The 24919-nt window shown below is 40.3% G+C and overlaps 1 protein-coding gene across 5 annotated transcripts in view; it reads left to right on the top strand.

Annotated features, from left to right (window-relative positions):
* Positions 1-24919, top strand: part of DLC1 (DLC1 Rho GTPase activating protein) — a 385314-nt gene that overhangs the window by 105736 nt on the left and 254659 nt on the right. For all 5 annotated transcript variants that reach the window (XM_075930378.2, XM_006113504.5, XM_075930377.2 and 2 more), the window contains 2 exons: positions 1742-1891; positions 4720-4860. In XM_075930378.2, the coding sequence (XP_075786493.2) occupies positions 1742-1891; positions 4720-4860 (291 nt within the window). The remainder of the gene's footprint in view (positions 1-1741; positions 1892-4719; positions 4861-24919) is intronic.

Below are 24919 nucleotides of genomic sequence, written 5' to 3'. Positions count from 1 at the left end.
TATGTAGAGGACTCTTCACCTGCATGTGCAACTCTGCTGCTTTCTGCATCCATGGAAGCTGGAGACACTATGTCCCCAAACGTACCAGAACCATCAAGTGAAATGCAGAAACTCAGAGGTTAGGGCTGCAGGGGTTCACTTTAAAATTTCCTCACCAGCTTGAAAGACAGTAACATTGTACTGCTATCACTGCTTGCCATGTGGTTTCTCACTAGAGGTTAACACCACAGGTTCACTCTAAACTTTGCTTACATTCCCTGTGCAATTCACACAGCTCAGAGAAAGTTTTACTCAGCTGTCCTATTGACTAGTTAACACTCTACAGGAATTTGTATTTGGTTTCTACTTCTACTTTTCTAATGCCCAACAAAACATTCACTCATTTAGTCTCCATCTCCAGGATTTGACAAAGCATACATAGGCCACATTTTCCAAATGCTGCAGGGGGCTGTAGCACCATAACTTTTTTTACCTTCAGTGAGCATCATCCAAATAATATCTTTCATAGGGTACATCTAGACTACAAGACTCTTTTGAACAAGGCTTTTTCAAAAGAATCTTTTGAAAAAGTCTCTTTTGAAAGAAAGTGTCTAGACTGAAAACACTTCTTTCGAAAAAGCGAGCCGCTTTGAAGTAGGAATAAGAGCCTCCGGAAAAGGGTGCTTTTTCCGGAGGATCGGGGCCAGTGTAGACGCTCTTTTCCGGCTTTTTTAAAAGCCGGAAAAAAGCGGCGGACATTTTTATTTAAATGCCGCGGGGGATATTTAAATCCCCTGCGGATTTCCCTACTACGATAGGTGAAATTAACATGCCCCTTCCGGAAAAGGGGCCAGTGTAGACGAGCCCATAATGTTTAAGGAACTAATCCAGCCCTTGGATCCCTGTCAGTGAAATCCAAAGCAAGTACAGAAGCACCAGGTGAAGTTTGTCCATGCCTCTACTGGTTTGGGGGGTCACATACCAAGCTTCTTTTAAAGGGGAATTATAACTCTTCTTTTTCCATCCGCCAACAAGGGAATGTGCGAGAGTTTCTGGGATGGGAAGCATATGGAGTTTCCTGTCCCCTGTGCAGGTGTCTATAAATACAGCATGTATTTTATGACAAGTCAGAGAGATTTCATGTACAGCAAGATTTTTACAGCCAACATGAAAACGCTTCTAACAATTGGTTTGGTAAGTCCCAACGGTACAGCAGCATTAATGGGTGCCACTGTCAAAGTACATGGTGTTCAAAGATAGCAGAAAAGTTATTTTCTGTGGATTTTTTCTATTTTTATCACAGATTCAAATATATGCCACTCATCTTTGTACATAGTTTTCTTTGTTCATCACAGGGAAAGAGAATCTCACTTCAAATAAACCTAATTAACTATTGGGGGAGGGGTTTGGAAAAGGAGAATAAGTTCAGATAGCCCTTTTGAATGGGAGATTATTCATGAATTGGAGAAATCCCTACATAGTGCATTTATATCAAACAGTATTGTACACATTGTTTCCTGACACATTCCAGTACAAGACGTATATTAGATATGTGCACCAAATGCTTAACTGGCAGTAAGTCAACCTTTTCTGAATGAACAGCCTATTGATGATACAAAACATATTTTTCTTTTTTTCCCCTGAAAAAATGAGAGTTTGCCTATTATTCAATGACTTTTTGTCAAATTAGGGAACAGAGAGCTTTTTATTCTTTCCATGAAGTGCCCTTTCAGAATCAGTAATTGTATGTTCTGTTCCTCAGGAAATGAGAGAAGATCGAGATCGGTCACGATTGGACTCCATGGTACTGCTAATTATGAAACTGGACCAGCTCGATCAGGATATTGAAAATGCTCTCAGTACAGGCTCTTCACCATCCAGCACCCCAACTTACAAACGGAGGCATATACCTGTGAGCCTGTTTGCTAACTCTTTGTATTGTCAGTTTTATTTTGTTTCATTCATTTCTTTTCATCTCTCTCTCTCTCTCTCTCTCTCATATTATTTGGATCGGGCTTCCACTTGCAGATTGCACTTTTCTGTGAAAAAAGAGCTGATACGTGGGAGAATTATGAAACATCCCAGATGAGAGAATGGGAGAACAGCCAAAAATCAAAAGGTGTCAGGCTGTATAATTTGTCATAGTGATAAGAGGTAATAGAGAGTGGAGTTAGAATCACAGTAATGTTGGTCTCTGAATATATGCACATTCCATTAGATTTGCAATAGCTAGAGCTGAAAATGTACATTAAGTAACAGTTTGTTTTATTCTGAGTTATGGGGTCTAACAATTTTTGGGCAGGGAGCCACTTGTGGGCCATTTATGAAATCCTCCTCCGTTAGAATAATATTCTGGCATAATCTTCACTTTTTATTTAGATGCAGAGACCTTTGCAGAGGATAATGTAAAAGAGGATAGAGCAGTTCACTGATGAATAAATTGTAATTTTAAAAGATTTGGTTAAACATGTAAATGTGAAGAATACTACCTGTACTACCTTTTCCAGTGGCTTGTATAATGCAGTAGTTTTGCTAATCTTAACCACCACTATTACAGTCATTTTGCAATTAAAAATAAGAAATCTTAAAGAAATATGTTCGTTTTAGCCAATGTTTGGAATACTTTCTTTTCTAACAAAGTCATCTGCATTAATTCCACACATTTCAATAGGTACTGTGTAGGAGAAAAAACATTTTTTAATATTTATCTGAATCTTAGCATCTTGGCCAGTTGAAAGGCATGTAGTTACTAATATAATATTTTGTTTGTATTATTCATGTTTGAATTCTGTTACTTATACAGAGAAATAGCAAAAAGTTTAATAGCATATTGCATCTAAGCCACTTAAAATATAGAGGTTTTAAAATACACCAAAATTATAAATATTTGCTAATCTCTTAAATGCAGCTGTTCACTATTTAAAATAATAATAATGCTTACTGAGATACTCAGCAGGGGATTTTAACTTGTTCTTAGAAGAAGCCAAATTTCAACTGAAAGAGAAAGTACAAACAAAACACCATAGCTGCTATATATTTGAAATCTTTTAAAAGAGATGGTTTCAGTTGGAGCAGGAGGATTTTGACGATTTTGATTGGTTGTTAAGTAGTGTCTCCTAATGTTTTGCTTTTTAATTTTATTTTTTCTTGTTGAATTTACATTGCACTCAAATATTCAAATTGCATAGAAAGTACTCTCAAATTCACTTATGCTGTAAAGTGTGATTCATCCTTATGCAAAGGACCTACCCAAAATTCATGCATTCACTCACTTAAGACTTAGGAAAGGGGGTTTAAGCAGTACATGAGTTTTTGTGCAGGTTCCCTCCATGCAGGGATGAATTTCATCCATGGTGCCCAATCCCACTCTCCATGCAGACACTGGCAAAAAATTCCATTGACAAAAATGAAATAAATCAACTTTATAGCAACAGGACATAAAACTATCAAAAAAGAATTGCTCTAGTATCTTTAAATATAGCTAACTCATGAATTTTCAAGAAGTTTGAACTGGATGGAAAATATGAAGGGACATTGATGAGTCATATTTGAGTTAATCAAGGTAATTTTTAATTAGTTGTAACTGAAAGAAGTGTGGTGTGTGTTCTTCAAATTTTGCATACATTTTCTCCTTTGTTTTCAGAGTCAGTCTGTGACTTCTGAGGCAGAACCATTTTGAAAGCCAAAGTCGCAGTCTATTAAGACTTCATAATGGCAACTGGTTAAAAATTTAACTACGGGAAGGCTGACCGATCTCCATAAAAATTTGTATTGGTGTAATTACTTAGAGGGGAAAAGATGAGGGATCGAATTAAGTGTTATCTAGAATACTCTGAAAACAAAAAAACATTTCAGATAAAAATTACCATACATTGATTACCAAGACAATCAGTGATGATATTTTCCTTCAGCATGAAAACTGAGCCTTTAGAGGGAAGCAACATACATCAAAACGTGGAATCCCAGATTGTTAACATTATTCTGATACTGTTTACATGTAATCACTGGTTTCCTAGGAACTTTGGTGCTGTGGATATTGTGCAAAGTATAAAAATCTCGTTTCCAAAGCAATGATTGTGTCTACATTGTCTAAATTAGATGTTGCATGATATTTTTAAAAGGAGATGTTTTTATTACACTATTTGTATTACATTCTCAGTTTAACCCTTGGCCTAAATAGTTAAAGCACCTTAACCAGACTACATATGGCAAATGTTCCCATTCTAATGTAATTCCAAAATAACAAGAATCAGTGCCTTTGAATTGCACAAACAGTTAAATGATGACGTCAGCTCAGCTGTATGATGATTAACAGATGTTCACTGAGCTTGCAAATGCTTCCAGAGACAGAAGGTGGGCGCAAAACTCAACACACATACACACACAGGAAACACTGAACATAAGAAAATAATGCCAGACTTCTACAACTCTCCGATTTTTTTTTTAATTCTACGCACTACCATTTAGGGGAATAATAACTTTGATGTTAGTGGTGACATAATTTCAGAACGGCAGCTAATGCGAACCACCTCCTCTGAGAAGAATGAAAGTAATAGTGCATATGTAAGGGAAGAGAGAGAAGAAGGGGGTGTTACTTTACAAAATTCAAATATATTATATTTGAATGTGCCTAAATAAACACCTTGTTTAATGGAAATGCAGACATTTAATTAACATAGTACCTTGCATTAAACAGTTCCATATTAACATGTGCTAAAGAGATATGTACTTTTTTGACAGGATTTGGAATCTGCCTCTGAAAGTGGAGCAGACGTTGCTTCAATAAGTCACTCCAAAACACAGTTGTCCCCTGTTATCCGTGCCTCTGATCTAATATCTCCATGTCCGATGGCTGGCTCTGGAGCTAAACCCAAGGCTGGGGTGAGTTTAGAGCAATGCTAACCTTATTATATATAATGATTATTGGACACAACTGATAAAGTTGATGTGCCACATGCTATACAGGCTGTACAGCAATATACAGTCCCTAAACAATGTATTGAAAGCTTTGAGGTTTTCATAGATTTCCCTTAACATGTGTCCTAAAATGCAGGATGCAGCTCAAAATGCATGTTATGGCATAGATAAACTAGGCATTTAATCTGGGACTGTATGCTGATAATTGTTACAAGTTTGGTTTTCATGTAAAAAGACAAACTATAATGGCGACAGTGTTTGACTTTGGAAGATAAGATTTACAGCAGCTGTAAAGGATATCTTTCTATGGGATTCAGATTGGGACAGCATGAGTTTACATAGTGGTTGTAGAAGATCAAGACAGACAAGGGAGCTCACTAATTTGGGTGGCTGTCATCACAGATCATAACATTAAATGGTGATGCAATGTTGCGTCACCTCATGGTAACAGGATATCAGCAAGAAGAAATGAGAGAAAGGAATCCACAGACAACAAAAGTAGTTGAAATGATTTCATCTGTGTGTCAGTGTGCAAAGCAATTCTTAGCATTCCCTGTCTCCATTTCTCCCATCAGGAGAATCTATGCTGATACATCCGCACACAAGAATGGGAGATTCTAAGGGCTATCCCTGGGCTAGTCTCACATACCTGATGCAATTTCCTGTAATTTAGATGACTGACATTTCAGAAAAGAGGGTTTTGTGCCTTCAGGTGCTGTTGCAGCTCCATTCCTCGAAATGCCTGTGTGCCCCCAGAAACTCCCAAGTAAGGGCCCAGCTCATTCTGCTCTTCTCACTTCTTCAGATTTTCTGAAGGGTAGATCCTCAGTTCATCAACTGGAGAAGTCTAGTCTTCTCTAAACTCTGTCAGTGCTGGCACAGAACCAACCAGAGAATCTGGAAGCCTTCACCCATTCTGTGGCAGATTCCTCCACTTTTCCCCACTGCTATACCCAAAGGTAATTGAACTGGTAGAGAACTTGGGCCAAAACCTAGAAACAAAAAGTGAGAGTGCACTGCACTGTAATAGCAAGATAACTAATGGCTCTTTGTTGCCTCCGTTATGAAGGTTCCAATAAACATGTATGTGGAATTAGGATTCTACACTTGGTTAAAACTAAATCCCATAAAATTAATCATTTGAACCAGTGCATAGCTATAGCAAATCGAGGGCTCTGTATTTTGTCAATATTTGCAAAAAGCACAGCACAAGCTCTTGAGCATAGTACAATTGTTGGGGAACACTGTCTTCCCCATCCCTGTCCCTCTGTAATGAAGAGCAAGTGTCAAAGACTCTCAAAGGTAACAAACAGGAGGGCTACATCTACACTGGCAAGATTTTGCGCAAATACTTTTAATGCAAGAGTTTTTGCGTTAAAGTATTTGCACAAGAGAGTGTCTAAACTGGCATTTGCTTTTGCTCAAGGGATGTGCTTTTGCACAAAAACATCTGTGCCAGTGTAGACGCTCTCTTGCACAAGAAAGCTCCGATGGCCATTTTAGCCATCGGGCTTTCTTGCGCAAGAAATTCATGTTGCCTGTTACACTGGCCTCTTGTGCAAGAACAGTTGTGCAAGAGGGCTTTTTCCTGAGTGGGAGCATCATAGTTCCTGTGCAAGAAGCACTGATTTCACACATTATAATATCAGTGTTCTTGTGCAAGAAATCCCCACCAGTGTGTAGACAGGTAGCATGTTTTTGCACAAAAGCGAGTGCTTTTGCGCAAAATCATGCCACTGTAGACACAGCCGAGGGGTTTTTTTCCCCCATTTAAATTTCACTACTAATATGTGGGAGCCATTGAACAGCTGACTTTCTGTGATGCTGTGGGATAGACATCACTGGAGCGAGATATGGTGACATGTTAATTCCATGTTTAAAAGCATTTGTTCTTTGGTGACTTTAGCTCTGGGTTAATGCTGGATGTATCTGCATAGTTCTTTTTCTGTGATGTATACTTTTTGCAATTATTCTGTTTTTTCTTTCACGGTGGAATAATTTTAAATACTTTAACATAGAGTATATAGAGGTGTATACGTCTCACACATTTATAGCATCGCAGCAGTCACTCCATGGGTATGTCTACACTACAGCACCAATTCGAACTAACTTAGTTCGAATTAGTTAATTCGAACTAAGCTAATTCGAATTAGCGCATCTAGCCTTAAAAACTAGTTCGAATTAGCGTTTTGCTAATTTGAACTAGCATGTCCACACTGAGTGGACCCTGAACCGAGGTTAAGGCTGGCCGGAAGCAGTGCCGGCAGGGAGTCAGATTAGGACTTAGAGCGTGGAGCTGCTGTCTCAGGCTAGCCGAGGGCTGTGCTTAAAGGGACCCAACCCCCACCCCGGATAGACAGTTCTCAGTGGTACCCCGCTTGCATAGCAGTCCTGGCTTGGAGTGCCCTGAGTGCCCACACTTGGCACATCACAGCACTCAGCCATCAGCCTGGCTGCACTTGCCGCAGGCTTCCATCTGGAGGGGGGGTCAATCAAGGGGCTTCAGGAGAGCTTCCACCCCGAGGAGCCTGCAGAGCCACCCAGTCCTCCCCATCGGGGGCGCGTACCCCATTCCTCCCTCACCTCCTTCAACTTACCCCTTCCTAGCCCCCCTTCCTGATGTACAAAATAAAGGACACATGTGTTCAAAAATAGAAACTCTCTTTATTGAACAAAACTCAGGGAGACTGGGGAAAGGCGGTGGGAGAGGCGAAGAGAGAGGGTGGGAGATGGGAGGGCAACTAAAATGATCAGGGGTTTGGAACAGCTCCCATATGAAGAGAGGCTTAAGAGACTGGGACTTTTCAGCTTAGAAAAGAGGAGACTGAGGGAGGATATGATAGAGGTCTATAAAAGCATGAGTGGTGTGGAGAGGGTGCATAAAGAAAAGTTCTTCATTAGTTCCCATAATAGAAGGACTAAAGGACACCAAATGAAATGAATGGGTAGCAGGCTTCAAACTAGTAACAGAAAGTTCTTCTTCACAAAGCAAATAGTCAACCTGTGGAACTCCTTGCTGCAGGAGGCTGTGAAGGCTAGAACTAGAACAGAGTTTAAAGAGAAGTGAGATAAAGTAATGGAGGTTGGGTCCATGGAGTGGTATTAGCCAGGAGGTAGAAATGGTGTCCCTGGCCTCTGTTTGTGGAATGCTGGAGATGGATGGCACGAGACAAATGGCTTGGTCATTGTCTTCAGTCCATCCCCTCCAGGGTACCTAGTGTTGGCCGCTGTTTACAGACAGGCTACTGGGCTAGATGGACCTCTGGTCTGACCCAGTACGGCAGTTCTAAGCTCAGGGCTCAGGGTCGGGGGTCTCACTGGACCACCTTGATTTTCATGCAAACCTGCTCGTGGGTGGCCAGGCTGGCAGCTATCCTGCCCTAGACGGCCACGTTCTTGTGTCTAGTGCGGAGGTCGTGGATGAGGTCCACAATGTCTGCACTAGACCAGGCGGGTGCCTGCCTCTTGCGGACCTGGGCAGGCTCTCGGGAGCCGCCAGCCTGGTCCTGGGAAGAGGCGGAGGGCTGGGTGGCAGCGGGTGGCTGGCTTGAGCCATGCCAAGTGCAGGGTCTGCTGGCTGGGTGCTGGCAGGCTTGCACCTGGCATGGGCACCATAGCCAGCCCGTGCCCCTTTAAGGACTCCGGGGCCGGGTGGAGGGCAGAAGAGTTTCCCTGGTGGTGCCCAGAGTGGCCACCAGGGAAAGCAGTGAAGGGCTAGCCTCCCACTCGTTCGAATTAAGTGGCTACACAGCCCTTAATTTGGACTAGTTAATTCGAATGAGGCGTTAGTCCTCGTGGAATGAGGTTTACCTAGTTCGAATTAAGCACTCCGCTAATTCGAATTAAGTTCGAACTAGTGGTTCGCGTGTGTAGCGCCTATCAAAGTTAATTCGAACTAACGTCTGTTAGTTCAAATTAACTTTGTAGTGTAGACATACCCCATATGTATGACTGGTTATAAGCCTCAATTAAATTAAAATTAATTTTCAAAATCTTCCCCCACATTTCCCTAAATGAGATCCCTCTTCCTGAAACTTCTCGTGCTACATATCATTCCAGGGTTGTTTTCTGGGAGATTGGTAAATAGGATCACACTAAAAGCTCTCAGATGCTCTGGTTATTTGATCTCACGTCTTCCACATGGTAAGGAGTACAACCCCCAAAGCAGGACAGTGCCAACCTTTACATGGTATACTCTTATCACAGAGGATCTTGTACTTTCAGGACATGCTCCCTGGGCACCCCAGCAGGCAGCAAGCATAGCGCTGATGCATACCATTGCACTAGCTGTTGGCTCAATGAGAGGTTTGCCCCTCATCCTGAAGCCACTGGTTCTTAAAATCTGCTTTCTTTGAATCCCTAGTGTGGAAAAGTTCCCCAACTCTCATCCTCACATACTTTGGCCCGGAGTTAGTCTATTGGGGGAGGGATAGCTCAGTGGTTTTAGCATTGGCCTGCTAAACCCAGGGTTCAATCCTTGAGGGAGCCATTTAGGGATCTGGGGCAAATCTGTCAGGGATGGTATTTGGTCCTGCTGTGAAGGCAGGGGACTGGACTTGATGACCTCTTGAAGTCCCTTCCAGTTCTACGAGATAGGTATATCCCCATTTATTATTTATTATTATTATTATTATTATTATTAATATTATTATCTAAACCCACTGAAAGGAATATCCACCACTGGATGCTGTTATCAAGATGCTTAGCTGGCATTCTCCACCCCATACTGCACAGAAAGCAGTTAGAGCCAAGTGTGCATGACTCAAAGGAACAATTTGGCATTGGTGTGTAACACATGTGTGTCCAACACCAGCTGGTTGACTCTTCCCAGAGTAGTCACCAGGGATGTCTATGTGCAGATGGTCTCCCCTGTGAAATCACTGGTGAAATTGCTCTCGCTGTGCTTTTCTATCTATGGAAGTGAATGTTGTCATAGTTTGTTCTGTTAGAGTAGCTGGCTCAGAATAGTTTTATTTTATATCTTATTTCCTGCTGTGGAAACTTGGAAAACTTTTTTTTAATGGGGACTATTTAAAAGGATTTATTTGCTTCTGGAGTAAAACTATTGTAATGCTTTAAGGATTGCAGGTGTTTATTTTTAGTTTATTTTAGGTACTGCTATTTACTAACAACGTGTAAATAATAAAGTATGGCTACACTTAGTTACTGAAAGGAATGGCTAAAAATAGCACACGTATAATTTATATTCAGTTTATTAACATAAAATATATCTAAACATTTAACTCTATTAAGATGTGGACATGTCTCTAAAATGAGGAAACTAACAAATTTAACTGGGGTATGAATTACAAGTATATAAAACTACTAACCATATTAGAACTAGGGATTTGGGTGCTGATCAACCATATCAGATTGTATAGTCACTCTGTGGTAAGAGATAGATAGTCTCTGTTCTTAGATGCATTCAAGACACTGACTTCACCAAGGATAGCCTGGATATTCAAAGCAATGCACAGGGGGGATGACAGACTTGCTGCATCGCTGACCCAGGTGTGTGTGTGGGGGGAGGCTCCGCACTCCTGAGAGTCCCAGGCCCTTCTGAATTACCATGCTCCAGGGCAACTTCACTCTTTGTCAGTAGGTCTGGCAATGCATCACAGACAGAATAAGGAGAGGAAGAATGATACAATGGCTATGGCATTACCCAAGGACAGACACAAGTCCCTGCTCTGCCACAGATTTCCTGTATGACTTTGGGCAAGTCACTTAGCCTCTCTGTACTTCAGTCTCCTATCTGTAAATAAGGTGTTGTAAGGAAAAATACATTAGAGATTGTGAAGTGCTAAGTTTTTTTGCCAGTGGGGTCATATAAGTACCTTAGCCAGACTACAGTCCATAACAAGAACAGATATTGGACTACATCTGTCTTATTATGATAGTGTACCTCAAAACTGAAGTTGTCTTTTAGGTTTATTTCCTAATTATAGAAGCTGACATCTCCTGATCTATGGGAGAAAAAGGCTGGTTGTACTTTTCATGGCAATTCCTAATGGCATGTTAGATATAAATCCTTTCACTGGCAGAAGTGCTAAAATCATGTTTTCAAAATCAATATTTGAAAATAAAAATATCTTAATTCCTTTAACCACACTGTGTAGGCTGTCCTGGGCTGATACAAAATACTGTGCAACTACAGTTAAGGTATGCTATATCTTATCACTTTAAATATGTAATGTTATTATTTAAGTTACTGAAGCAATTAATTAAAGTAAATGTCATTGACATGAAAAGCTATACAAATGTTACCAAAATATTAAAGACTAGAATATTTACCCAGCGTTGTTTGGGTCCTTAACTCAATTAATTTTTGTTTTTCTTAATTTAAATCATTGGTCTGCCTAGGGAGAAAGGACAATACCATCCTTTCTCACTGCAGCAGCTTGAAATCAGGTGAGAAGCATTTGTTGATGGCCACTGGAACTGTAGTGGATGCAGACGGGGAGGAATGCATGTCTCCTGCATGGGGGACAGACAGACACACAGACAAACTCTCTGAAATCAATAGTAGATAGCTGTTCCTTTCTCCTGGCCCCTGTTGATCTAACGGAGTTATAGCTGTCCTGGTCCTCATCTCTGGCCCCTTGCTTTCCCCCTGAAGTCACTCTTCAGTATAAGGGTATGTCTACATGTCATTCCTCTTTGAGAATAAAAGCAATAGAATAAAAGCAATAGAATAAAAGCAATGAGATTGAAATACCGTCACTATTGAGATATCCTTGCATCTCCATGCTACAAGTACTATAGAGCTGTAATGCCAGGGATCAGTTCACCAGTACTTTATATATTATGGTGGATACCTGAATCTTAACTTTGAACAACCTAAGTTTTAAAAAGAGGTTTTAAAATGATTGTATATTCATAGGTTTATTGGTTTTTATATAATTTTATTTGTAGATATTTAATTTGTTCCACTCTGCAATCTGCTAATAAACAAAAGTGAATAATCTTTTAAAAATTGAAAACAAGTTTCCCTTAAATATCAATAGATTTTTAAAGACTGATTGAATTGTCAACCACTGTGTATAAAATTCTGCTTAGTAATCTACCATGAAAAAGCAGGGATAGCTCTGTGAGACTTGCACTGAGAGCTGTTAATGTTGGGTAGGAGGTAATCCTGGTGATAGTATAGTGTAACCCACACATATACCGAATGTGATTCACTGTCCCCTGTAGTGGAATTTAGACCACTTAGAGAAAGAATGAGTTTCCTCTACAGCCTCAGTTGAGAGCCAGCTGCCTTTCAGCTCAGGCTATAGAGGCTCATGCCCAGCTCCTGAGGCCGCATGTTTGGTTCCACTTGTCAGCATTACAATAGCAACAACTAAAGTTTGTGCTGCTGTGTTGTGATAACTGGCCACAATCACACTGATGCTCTCAAATGAAAGACTCATATCATTCTGTACCTTGGAGCAAATTGCAAAGATTGCACTTTGTCATGTTCTTGCTATAGGCAAGGTTGGGTGGTTAAAGTTACTTTGAGAAATGAATGTTCTATAAATTAGTGATTATTGCAATTCTGGAGAGCCATCAGTCTCACAATGAAATCCATGCAGACTCTAACTAGGCACAGGGGTCTACTTCGCACATCTCTCACAGGATCAAGAGCTAAGCCTATGTTAGCTGTGTGAGATATTTATAGGCTCTTCATTAATCTACATAATAACATTTCAGAGGTGTCCCTCTGAGACCTAATATGTCTGCAGCTATGCGAAGTGATGGAAGCAGTGACATTTCTTTTTGTTCAGAATATCACCTGGTTGAGTTGTTGCTGGGGCTTGCAGCAAATCAATAACTAATCTTTGAATACAGTCTTTGAACCAGTCATGCACCCACTTCATTATCATTTCATCCAGACCGCATCTCCTTGGTTTTCCAATGAAGGCATCATGTAGATCTACATGAAAAGCCCTAGAAAAAACAAGACCCCACTAGTTCTCTGTGGCTAACCGCAGAGAGATGGAGCTTGAGCCAGTCTGGTCATTATTTACACCAGTTAGGTTCCCCTGAGAAAACCTAATTTTTCTGCACTGTACTTGATTACTAGGCCAGACTGGTTGGAGGTTAATGAGATAATTAATCAATTAACAGGCAAGTAACTTAAAAAGAGTACAGGAGGACATGCTCAAGATAAAATGGAAATAGCAAGAGAGAGGAGGAGGAGAGCAACACCAGGCGAGGCCAGCCTCAGAAGGGGAGTTTTCTATAGAGACACTTCAATTCCTTTCCTCAGAGGAGAGTTGGGCAGAGCTACAAAGGAGGGGTTGCACTGATACATGCATGGGGAGGGAGTGAAGCAACGTAAAGTACATGCTGGTGTTTACCATCAAGAAGCTCTCATGGCCATTTTTGTTTGTGGAAGAGGTGGGGTACAATAAACATGCCCCGTTAGATCCCCAAACATCACTCTGATGCTTAGAATGTCTCTGGAGTCAGTATGGAACAGTGGAACTGCCAAAAGCATTGTTGAGAGCTCTTTTTGTGTAGTGTATCACCAGGTACGGTCGTCACAGGGCTTCATGATCTGTTGCCATCCAATTTCTGTTCTAAACTTTTTTAGTCACACAGGACTTTGTAAATTACACCTACATGTCAGCCAGGGCTGTCCTTAGGCATATATCATGTATGTGGCTGCATAGGGCACCTGAAAATTTGGGGTACCAGCATAGTTCCTCTTAAGCTATATGGCTGCACACCTTCCCATTAAGCCTCTCACAGAAGCCATTAAGCCCCTCCCCACCAGCCTGAACAGGGAACAGCCATGCCTGGCAGAGGGGAGCCACTCCCCAGCACAGAGCCTCTCAGGTAAGCCTAAGCTCCAAATCATCTACCCCATCTTGAGCTCCCTGAGCCATGAGCACCCTCCTGCACCTGAAAGCCCATACTGATAGCTCAGAGCCTGTAGCTTGTCCCATACCCCAGCCCCACCCGAGAGACTGCACCCACAGCCAGAGCCCTTGCACCCCAACCCTCTGTTCAGCTCTGAGCCCCTGACCTCCAGCCCCACCCTAGAGATCTTAGCCTCAGCTGGAGCCCTCACACTCCTGCACCCCATCCCCTGGGCCACAAGGATATGCCAGCAGCTTCTGTGAGCAGCACAGGGCCATGGCAGATGTGGGACTGTGCCACCAAATGGGAGCTACCCAAAGTAAGCACTCTGCACCCTAACTCTCTCCTAGACCATGACACTCCGCTCCAGCCATGAGCCAGTTCCAGCACCTTAACTCGCACCCATACCCTGCACCTCTACACCAACCTCCTGCCCTGACCCCTCTCCTGCACTCCAAACTCTTTGCCTGGAGCCTCCTTCCACATTCTGAACCCCTCTTTTAGAAGCCTCCATCCATCGTGCATGTGATCATTTTGTTTTAAATCAGGAAAAAAATCTGTATACAGGGCCCCACAAAATCTAATAGCCCTGAGTCCAGAAGAGAGTTAATCTAGTCCTGATCACTAGGACTACAGGTAAGAAAGAGCAGGTTGGCTACCGCACATCCAGTCTCCTCAGGCAGAGGCCATATTTACAAAACCTAATGCATCAGCACAAGGTATTCTGTGTGAGGGAGAGGATCTCTGTAGGGAACTGTAATGTTTGTGTTGCTAAGAGCAAGATGGGTATAGGCGCATCAGTTAAATAATTCTGCGTAGAACCCTATAAATCCTAAGGACAGTACTGGCTTTCAGCTACCAGTAAGCATTAAAATGCATAAAACAGAATGAAAGCTCAAGTACTTATTTAATGAGATTTTTTTTTTTTTTTTTTGTAAATGAATGTTTAAACACTCATGAATTTTAATTCATGAATTGTAAAATTTTGTGCTTCTTCCACGGAAAAATAAGCATCCATGAGATGTGTATTGTAAGAGTATACTTCACTGTTACACTGCTTGTCAGAGCTGCCTTGTACATCAAGAAATGGAGTTTAAATGATTCCCAGGAAGTTCCGTCCTTTCCTATTGAGGGAATTCTTGGTACTTGAGATATAACTATGTGTTGTGCTAACGATTCTTAGTAGTTTAGGAAAAAATTCTCAGGTGTATTTAGGCATCAAACAACTGTGCTAGAAGTTACTGTCTTTGTTTTTATTTTCCTTTTTGTGATCTTGCCAGTCTTTCTAAAAAGTAACAATTGAGAGAAGTGGGAAGGTGTGTATATATATTTCATAGTTTCATTAAATTTTCATTCCAGTTGAACAGCTCATTGGACCATCGTCCTTCTACTGTCACCCAACTGAAGGGTAAAAAATTCACAAGGGGAATCATCAAAGCAAAATAGTTTTGAAAAACTGAAATGTCCAAAGTGCACAATCACACAAAACATTGATGAAAAAGTCTCTAGGCAAATCTTTGTGAGCTATGCCAGTAGGATTTGTGTCACTCGGAAATTGTATTATTGTTACTCATTCTAAATCTGACACTAACATGGTAGTAAGCATGGTATAAATGCTATAATAAAGAGTACATATATTAAAATCCATTCCAATATCATTTACCTTTATGCTGTTACATTGGGTAAATTCCTGAAGGTTGGTTTAACTTTTACTCGGTACTCACTCGGGCAGAATTGTCATTGATTAAATAAGGTTGATAATGGGGATAATGCTTATTATCTATCTTACTAACTGATCGAAAAGTGAAGTCCCTTTACTAATTGAATGATTGAATTTTGACTGATTAAAAATGAGTAGGGATTCAGGATGTGTACCGGGCCAGAATGACTGGAATAATATTTTCTATCATCTTCCATCTTCCATATACAATTATCTTAGAAGTGGAGAAAAAGACATTTCCATATCAACTGTCCTGTTTCAATACATCAGTCATGTACTATGTCATAATAGTTGTCAGTCATGTAGTAGTGAACTACTAAGATCAGTCATGTACTTCTTGTATATAGCTCTCCTCAAATCCTTTCCTTTGATTTTTTTTAACTGAGTCTCCAAAAGGAATTTGTGCCTGGATATTTGTTTGAATATTAATCCCTGTATTAATCCATCGGGATTTTAAAATGCAGTATTTTAAAGCTGAAGGGGAAAGAATGCTCCTACCAGTCTGCCTTAATTCTTTGTAATCTCCTGCTTTCTAATGAATGTAATTTTAAAAAAATCTATGAAATCTCCAAATATGTTAGCTGAGCTCATTTTAATACAAGAGAAAAATAAACAGTTGCTGAGATTAGAGGCAAAAACCCCAACCCAAATTTGACATGTGAGACTTCTACATTGCTCAGGGATAATACATGATACAAAAGCTTTCAGCTACTGGGAAACAAAGGCTTTTATTTCTGAAAACTGACATGGACATAGAAAGTTTGGTATAAAATATAAGTTGTAAATAGCCTATAGGATACAAATGCCAAGCTTTTATAAAGTGAATGCCTAAAGCTAGGTTTTTAAAATATATTTTGCAGCCCTTATAAGTAGCATGGTTTTCAAAGTGCTGAGTTTGCTTCAGCTCCTGTTCCCTTTCAGATACCCAGTCTTACTTAAGATGGATGTGTGTTTATAACTATATGGATATCTTTGTATATTTTTCATTTTTCTTTCGAACTATTTTATATGACTTGCATACATGCAATTTTAAATGTTTTCTTGTTCATATCGCAAATGTTTGTGATCCACAGAAAGTAAATAAAGCTGATAGCTTAAAATTGACTTCCATTAGAATATCAACGTGGTACCCATGAAAATTGCTTTAGAAAAGTAAGATGTAAGACTTTAATGGTAACAATTGAATTTTAATTGTAGTTTTTAAGTCTGGTTATTTGTTCAGTTCATTTATACGCTGAATGCTGCCATCTACTGCCTAAATCATGAAAGCCGTTGACACTGGTGAGAGGGCATCTGAAGAAAAACAAATTAACTTTACACTTTCTGACATTTATACTAGGCATCATTTTAAACATAGATTTATAGAATTTTATTGTGATTCTAGTCCTGCTTATTTTACTCACAAATATTCCCATTAATTACATGGAGACTGTATAGATATAAATTTTCCAGTGGAATGAAATTTCAATGAGAAACAGTAAAAAGTTGTTAAAATATTCATGAAAAATTTCTAAGTAATCCTAAAGAGTATTACTTCTATCATTAAAGCAAGCAGATGCAGGATGGGACTCTTTAAACTCCATCTCCAAATGGTCCTAAACTGAATACCTGGAGCTGAAAATTACATAGCATTTTTTATTCAGATGAGACCATGTTTTAGTAGTATAGTAATTAATTCCACAACCATATTACATGTCTCTGATGTGAAATAAGGAGAGCTTTCTTGACACAATACCAGTGTAATTTCACAATAGCAATAATAAATAATACTTTGTGTTCTTTTTCATCTCCTAAGCCTACCAGCTGCTTTGCAGATGAATATCAAAATTACGTCAATCAGTTCAAGTAATAAAGAAAACCAAGACCAAAATGTTCCTATTTCAGGGTGCTGTGTCTCATCAGCCATAGGCAGGTTTCTCTGGCTCCAGGAAGGGAAACAAGATTTTCCCCCCAGCTACATTTTGACATGTTTATTTGTTAGAGATGGACAAAAGTGGGAGGGAGGAGATGGTTGGGTATTGCAAAATCGTATCCATATAGTTTTGTTTTGTAAAAATCAAAGCAAGAAGTAGTTTTCATTTCATACTCTGTTCAGATCTCCTGTGTTTGGAGTTGAGAAGCTGGGTTGCATTTTTGCCTCACAACTTACTTTTAAAATAAACTTATGCATTAATAAAATGTTTATGGTACCACCATAATGTGTGTATTAGAAATAGCATAAGAGAGATTTGTGTGTCTTACCTACAAAGAGAGTATGCTTATTTATGTTACTCTAGGAGCTCCTATTTAGTTATTTTGAAATCCTATCATGTTTGAAACAGAGTTCAAAAAACTGTGGGCCAACTCATTCCCATGCCTATGGTGGGGTTGCAGTTTGCATCCTGATGCACCAGAAGGGAATTATTTTTGCCACCTGCTTGAAGAGATTCAACTGAGGGAGGGCAAGCAGGCTTCAGAGAGAGAGAAAGGCATCTTCTCCCTGGCCTGTTTGGGCCTATGCCATCCTTACCCACTTACGGGATTGCACTAGCCAGTTTAAGTCTTTACCAGAGCAGAGGTAGCAGATGGTTTGTACTGCTGCTTTTCTCCTGCTGGAGGATTTGGTGCTGACTGATTTAAGCCCTTTATCGCCTCACAAATCATCTTCATTTATATTGGTCTGGTCTTACATCTAGATTTGACATAAACCCTAGAATCAGTGATCTCCTCAGAACAACATGAAATTAAATTCACCCAATCTTCTCGTATATGGCATGCATTAAAAAAATATTTCAGTCTGATTTATTTCACTTAAAACCAGAGAAACCACTGTATTGTTCAACGATTGTTAGCAGATGTAGGGAAAGAATCTTCTAGGTTCCCTACAGTATATATCATTTGTATATGATTTTAACTCCAATCACATAACTTTCCTGTGTCCGGTTTTCTCTCAGACCCATCCTGCAGATAGTCAAATAGATTTTCTCACATGAATATGTGTGTTCAAATCAACAGAGCTGCTAGTCTAAGAACAGTTATACATGTGTGTTAGTGTTTTCAGGATCAAGGCCACACATGGCCCCTAAGAAATTCCAAGTAAGCATAAACAGTAATGGGGACAAAAGCATGTTCCTGCTGGGTGTCAAGTTGTAGCGGGGGGAAATATTCTGTAATATGATGATACATGGATATCAAACACATTCACCCACACCAGTATTCCTGATAAACCTAGCCTCAAAACCCAGTAACAAAATCCTAAGATCCAGATGTCCTTAATGAGGTGGGATGACTTATTCAAGTTTCTTTTAAGCTGCCTTTTCCTGATTTAAAATTACTTCTCCATGCAGTTAAAGTTGGTGAGCAAAGTTAGTCTCCCTTTCTCTTTTCTTTATAAGAAAGATTTTTGGAATGGGGACCAGGGCCAGGGCTAGAGCAGTGAAATGTGAAGAATTTAAGTCTCCCATTGGTGATGGTTTATTACTTCATTTAACAACAGATATAGTACTGTGCTTATGTACCTAGAAGTTTTGGCCATTGCTTCTCCCCAAAAATATTTGCAATAAGTGAAAAATAGTATGAATTTTACTTATTTGCTGAATACTATTATCCTAATGTAAACAAGACCACTTGGAGGCATGAAGCAAAGTGTAAAAAGCAAGGAAACATTAGCAAGTTAGTCATATGTTGAATTTTGGTTTCAGTCTGTACTATTTGAGGAGGAAAAGTGAGACAGCTACAGAAACTATCACATTATACTAATTGAATCTTCAGGGCTGAACAGTGAGCCATCCAAAACACCAATGACAAAGAATAAAGGGGCATATAAAGAGCCCCAAATACTATTTATGGGCTACCTTACCTACCTGTGGGGGTCACAATGTATCAGAGCTGTCATCCAAGGGCTGCTATAACCTGCTATCCACAGTGGGGAGTGGGTAGACATGGAGTTGGAAGAGCTATAGCTGGCAAGGTAAGGGAAATAATCTGCCATCTGCTTCCCATATCAGAAATTGCAGAAGATCTTAAAGGAGGCCATCAGAAGATTACCAAACACATGTAAACATCCAAAATGCAGGTATATGAAAAGGTAATTAACTCATCATCCATTGACTAATAGGTAACAACTATGCCCTTGTCACACACACAATACAGCATTTTAGGCTTCACCTCAGATTCACGCTATAAATGAAAGCCACATGTCCCTAAATTCCAAATGAATGTCTAGTGCCCAGAAAGGTGGTTGATGAAATTGGCACCATTTATGTATTTGCTTTATTTTGCCTGGCATACTGTAGATGTTATATGATACTGTGATACCGACCTGCTAAGCAATTTGAGTCCAAAATAAATGTATTATTTCCAAGCTTCTGTAGGAAAAAATGAGTTGTTTGGTGGACTCTGTCCTGAATCTCAAAGTTCCCAAGTGAACTAAATGCAAGATGACTAACATTCACAAAACTTCAGGGAGTAGGAAAGAGAAGGGCAAAAAGTTTGTATTAACTCCAACACTTTGTAAGGTTTAATGGAGAACAGCAATATTTTTTTTCTGTCTAGCATTGTATGGATAGATAAGTACTTCTGAAAAAAATACAAAACCTCAAATATTAAGAAAATCCCAGTTGAAGTGTCAGCACTTAAACATCATCTTACAGACACAAACATCATCGTACTGATTTTGTGTGTGTGTGTGTGTGACAGTAATACCTAGGGACCAACTAAGAACAGAACTCCATTATGCTTGGCATCATACAAACACTAGTAGATAATGCTTAATTGGGAAAAAAAGGTCAGTTTTGAATATTGATTTGAGGTTAACACAATATCAGAGAACCATAGCTGAACCCAAACCCATATCACTGCTCTCAGCTGATTCAGCCAGTGAACCTGGCCTCTTGACTGGCTGATCAGAAGATACATTATTAAACCCTACATGAGCCATGGGTCTCTAGCTGCTTAATAGCTGTGTTTCCCATCCTGTTTTCAGCGTCTTCCTTGTTCCCTGTTCCTTGCTCCCACTCTTGGTTTCCATCCCCAATTTCCTCTCCTGTATCCTGCCCTGCTCTGACTTATTCTGTGACTCTCAGCTCTTGATTCCTGGGTCTCAACTCTGGTTTGCTCCATGGATTTGTTAACTTAGCTTCTGATCTGAGCTCTGGTCACCTCTGCTCCAGCCTCTAGGTCAGTTTCTGGCAAGGCAAGGCAACCAGTGGCCCAGTCCTTAATAGTTTGAGTAATCCTCAGAAACTGAAGAGAATATTCAAGCAGTGAGAGTAAGAGAGGAATGAATCCTGCTTAGGCTGGCCTTTCTCTAGCTGACCTGCTGATTGCCATACAGACTATACAAGGGCAGGTTGGTATTCTTTAGACCCAGTGTGCAATTCTTCAGGCCCCCAGCCTCTTTGTCCTTCTCTCACACCAAAGGAACCAAAGATTCCCCTCCCAGACAGATTGGATGGGGATCACAGAATCTTTCATGCATTCCTGAACCAATGCCACCAATTGTTCCAGATGAGCTCACAAATCTATCCCACTAACAGAGCCAAGATGGGGCTAGTTAGCAGTCTCCTGACTAGAAAGATGCTAGCTAGCACATCCTGTTGGAGCAACTTAATCCCCTCTTGGGCAAGTTAGAGAACTTTATGCAGGCCATGGTAACCATCTTCAATGACCGGAATTAGCTGCATTCAGAGTAAGCCAATTAGTATAACATGCACGATAGTTTCTGTAGCTGTCTCACTTTTTCCTTGTCCAAACTTACAGACTGAAACCAAAATTCAACATGTGTCCTATGCCCATATCTGTGATTCTGGTCCTGCTTCCAGTGCCTTCCTTGTTCCTCCTGCTCCTTATTCTGGGTTCTCCTTATTCCTGGTTCCTTATTTCTGTTCTTGCTCCTTCTATGGCTCTGGCTAGTACTTTTGCTCTGACCCTCAGTTCCTGATTCCTGCCTCTCAGTTTTGTCTCATTCCCTGAATTTGATACTCTGCTTCTGACCACCACTCCAGCCCTCAGCTCCTGCTCACTTTCTGTACTTGGTAACTCAGCTCTGATTCTGGTTGTAGCCACTAAGCATGATCACTTCTGCTCCAATCGCTAAGCCAGCCTCCCACCCTAACCATTAGAAAGACCATCCATAGCTCAGTCCTTACAACACATTCTCTTTAGAGAAAAAATGAGGTAAATATTTCTTTTAAATTAATTAGGTTTCATTTTAGCTGGCTAGATTACTGAAAACTCATCATTAGGAAATATATTTTCAAATTTGGAATGGCTCTTCAGTTCAGTCAGGCTCTTTTCCCTTTTTAATCTCTATTCATGAAGATTGATATGTTGATATATTTTTGTTGATGCAGGTAAATGGCTGTTCTTCATAAGAAAGCCCACAGTTGCTGACAAACAAGGATAGCCATGCATGAACAAGGATGGTTTTAATTAATTATTTGCCCAATTTTATTCTTCAGTTGGGGAGCAAAATTAATACCATGCAAGTTAGGCAACTGGTATATGCTGTGAATAACAAATAGTCAAAGTGAAGATGGTATGGGCTACCTGTTGGCTGGTAGGCTATTATGATAGCTATTAGCAAATATTTATGAAACCAGATACATTTATGAAATTATCCAGATTTCTATGAATGCTTTGCAGTGAGGAAAAAAATATGTTTCTTCAAATTTACTCTCAATGAATAATTTGACCAAATTTAGTTAGAAACTGTATCTGTTCCACCTACCTTACTCAAACTTATGATGTCATTCTTATTGCCAAATTTTGTTTTTCTCCTCTAATTTGCTGCCACTTTCCAGTTTAAATAAGTGATAAATAAGTGATTTAGTACTCCGGAGGGGAATTGATAACCATAAGATGATAGTGTTCTCTCATCTACCCCAGCAATGGGAACAGTACAAAACCTGAATAGAATGACAGAGCAGATTATGGAGAATATTCTTGAGAGGTATGTCAAGACTGCATCCCTCTGTCAGCAGAGGGATGCAGATTAGGCAGGTTGACATTGCAAATGAGGCAGGGATTTAAATATCCCGTGCCTAATGTGCATAAAAATGGCCATCACGTTTTGCCAACTCAGAGCTTTGTTGGCAAAAAGCAGCAGTCTAGAGGGGGATCTGTTGAGAAAGAAAGCCTTTTTCGACAGATCCTGTAAACCTCTTTGCAAGAGGCTGGGTCTCATTCGCTCTGGGCTGAATTTGCAAATTGGCAATGCTGTAGGCAGTGATGCAATTTTGTAGCTCCATGTAGAAATCTGCCAATAAAGTAAATAAAACAACTTAATGTGCGCCAAATAAAACATTACCTTTACATCAACTAAAAATGTTAGCCTATGTTACGATGTACATAAAAATAGCATTGAGACAAGGGTCTCGCCATCTCAGTTAATTGAACTTTCTACTTTATCTCATGACAATTTTTCCATATAATTACTGAAGTTTATTTCAAGATATTTTCCTTAAATATAGTGTTCACATTTTGAAAAATGGCCTGTAAATCTAACCAGTGGCTTTCCTAGGAAGACATGTGACCATACTACCTGGTACTGGTATCCCATTTTGACCCCGGTATTTTTCCATAAAAGAGGGATGTAAAACAAAAAGTTCCCACCACGGGGGAAAGACTATTTAAACAATGGGAAGCCAATAGCTCTTTGTCTTCAGTTGGCCTGATATACCGTATATTCCGGCGTACAAGACGACCTCTGATGTTAAAAAACATCCCCCAAAAATCGGGGGTCGTCTTGTACGCCGCGTATACATCCCAGGCGTGCCTGGGATGCCCTGCCGCCGGCTTCCCCCGAGGCTTTGCAAAGCCGCGGAGGGGCTCCGGTGGCGGGAAATCCCAGGTACACCTGGGCTGCCCCCCCGCCCGAGCCCCTCCGCGGCTTTGAAAGCCTCGGGGGAAGCCGGCGGCGGGGCATCGCCCCCCCCGCCGGCTTCCCCCGAGGCTTTGCAAAGCTGCTGCGGCTTTGCTCCCGGTGCCTCTGGTCTGCTGGGGACCGTCTCCAGCAGACCAGGGACACCGGGAGCAAAGGAGGCGTAGGGGCACTGGGATATAAGATGAAACCCTATCTTTTAATTAAAAAATTAGGGGGTCGTCTTATACGCCCAGTCGCCCTATATGCCGGAAAATACGGTACTCCCAAATAGTGCTGGAGACTCAAGGCAGAGTAAAAAACTCTATAGTGTTCACATTTTGAAAAAATGAGTGTCTGATACAAGGCTGATTCTGCATCCTGGTTGATTCTGCATTTTTGAAAATCAGTGGTGTTTTGCTTATACATGGCGGTATATTATGAAGGTAAAAAATTATGGCAAAATAAGCACCACTGCAGGTATTGGAATTAACTGTGATCTACCACCTTAAGATTAGTACTTATTTAACTGTCCCATTTGTTCTCCTTTCTCATCATGTCTATTCACTATTAAGATTTAGTGGGACCCTCTTCTCTATAGACTGTAGTGGTTAGCTGGAATTCCTATGAAGCTTTCACTTTTTCCCCCTGAAGGTTACTTAACTTTGCTTTCCAGATGTCACAGTTGTCAACGTATTAGTTTAACACTTTTAAACACTTGCTACAGAAATTTTGCATGAAGATCATCACATTTGGGGTTTAGAGTACAGTAAATTTTCTGTCTGCATGTAATCCACATATTTTTCACTTCTTACATCTAAGGGCTCAGTTCTGCTTCCCAGTACCAAACAGTTGCTGCATACAAAAGGGGGGGAGGGGAGTACATTCCCAAAGTACTTTTCAGTTATCTGTGCCTTGTTTCACAGAGCAGGAACTGAAAGCTTGATATTGTCACAGGGTTTACAAGTGACATCTGTGGCACCTCCTCATGGCTATTGTGACAGTTTCCCCGCTCCATAATTTATTAAAATTGTTTTATAAATATAAATATGCATAACTCTGAGATGTTCCTATAGCCTATCAGTCTTAATGTTACAGTCTTCTGGATCTGTATATTATATTTTGTTGCATGCAACATTCTTGTATGAAAAGTTAGAAATTAAGTATGAGACTGTTTATAGTTTAAATGTGCTAATGAGAGCCATTGCGCTTCTCTCCCCACGTCCCTGGAGCCTTGACAACTTGGTGAACAACTTAACAACTTGTAAACATCCTTGTTTGTCCTGTAAATCTAACCAGTGGCTGGTCCTAGGAAGACATGTGACCATACTACCTGGTACTGGTATTCCATTTTGACCCCGGTATTTTTCCATAAAAGAGGGATGTAAAACAAAAAGTTCCCACCATGGGGGAAAGACTATTTAGACAATGGGAAGCTAATAGCCCTTTGTCTTCAGTTGACCTGATATACTCCCAAACAGTGCTGGAGACTCAAGGCAGAGTAAAAAATTTCACTTATGTTCACACTGCAATCACATTCTTTCAAAAAAAATCAAAAGAACAGAGAGGTTTTTCCAGTATTGGTAAACCTCTTTCTACAAGGAAGAAGCCTTTTT

The sequence above is a fragment of the Pelodiscus sinensis genome, chromosome 4 (assembly GCF_052426305.1).
Source record: "Pelodiscus sinensis isolate ZL-2025 chromosome 4, ASM5242630v1, whole genome shotgun sequence".
Classification (NCBI taxonomy): Eukaryota; Metazoa; Chordata; order Testudines; family Trionychidae; genus Pelodiscus; species Pelodiscus sinensis.
This window is presented reverse-complemented; position numbering and strand designations above follow the sequence as displayed.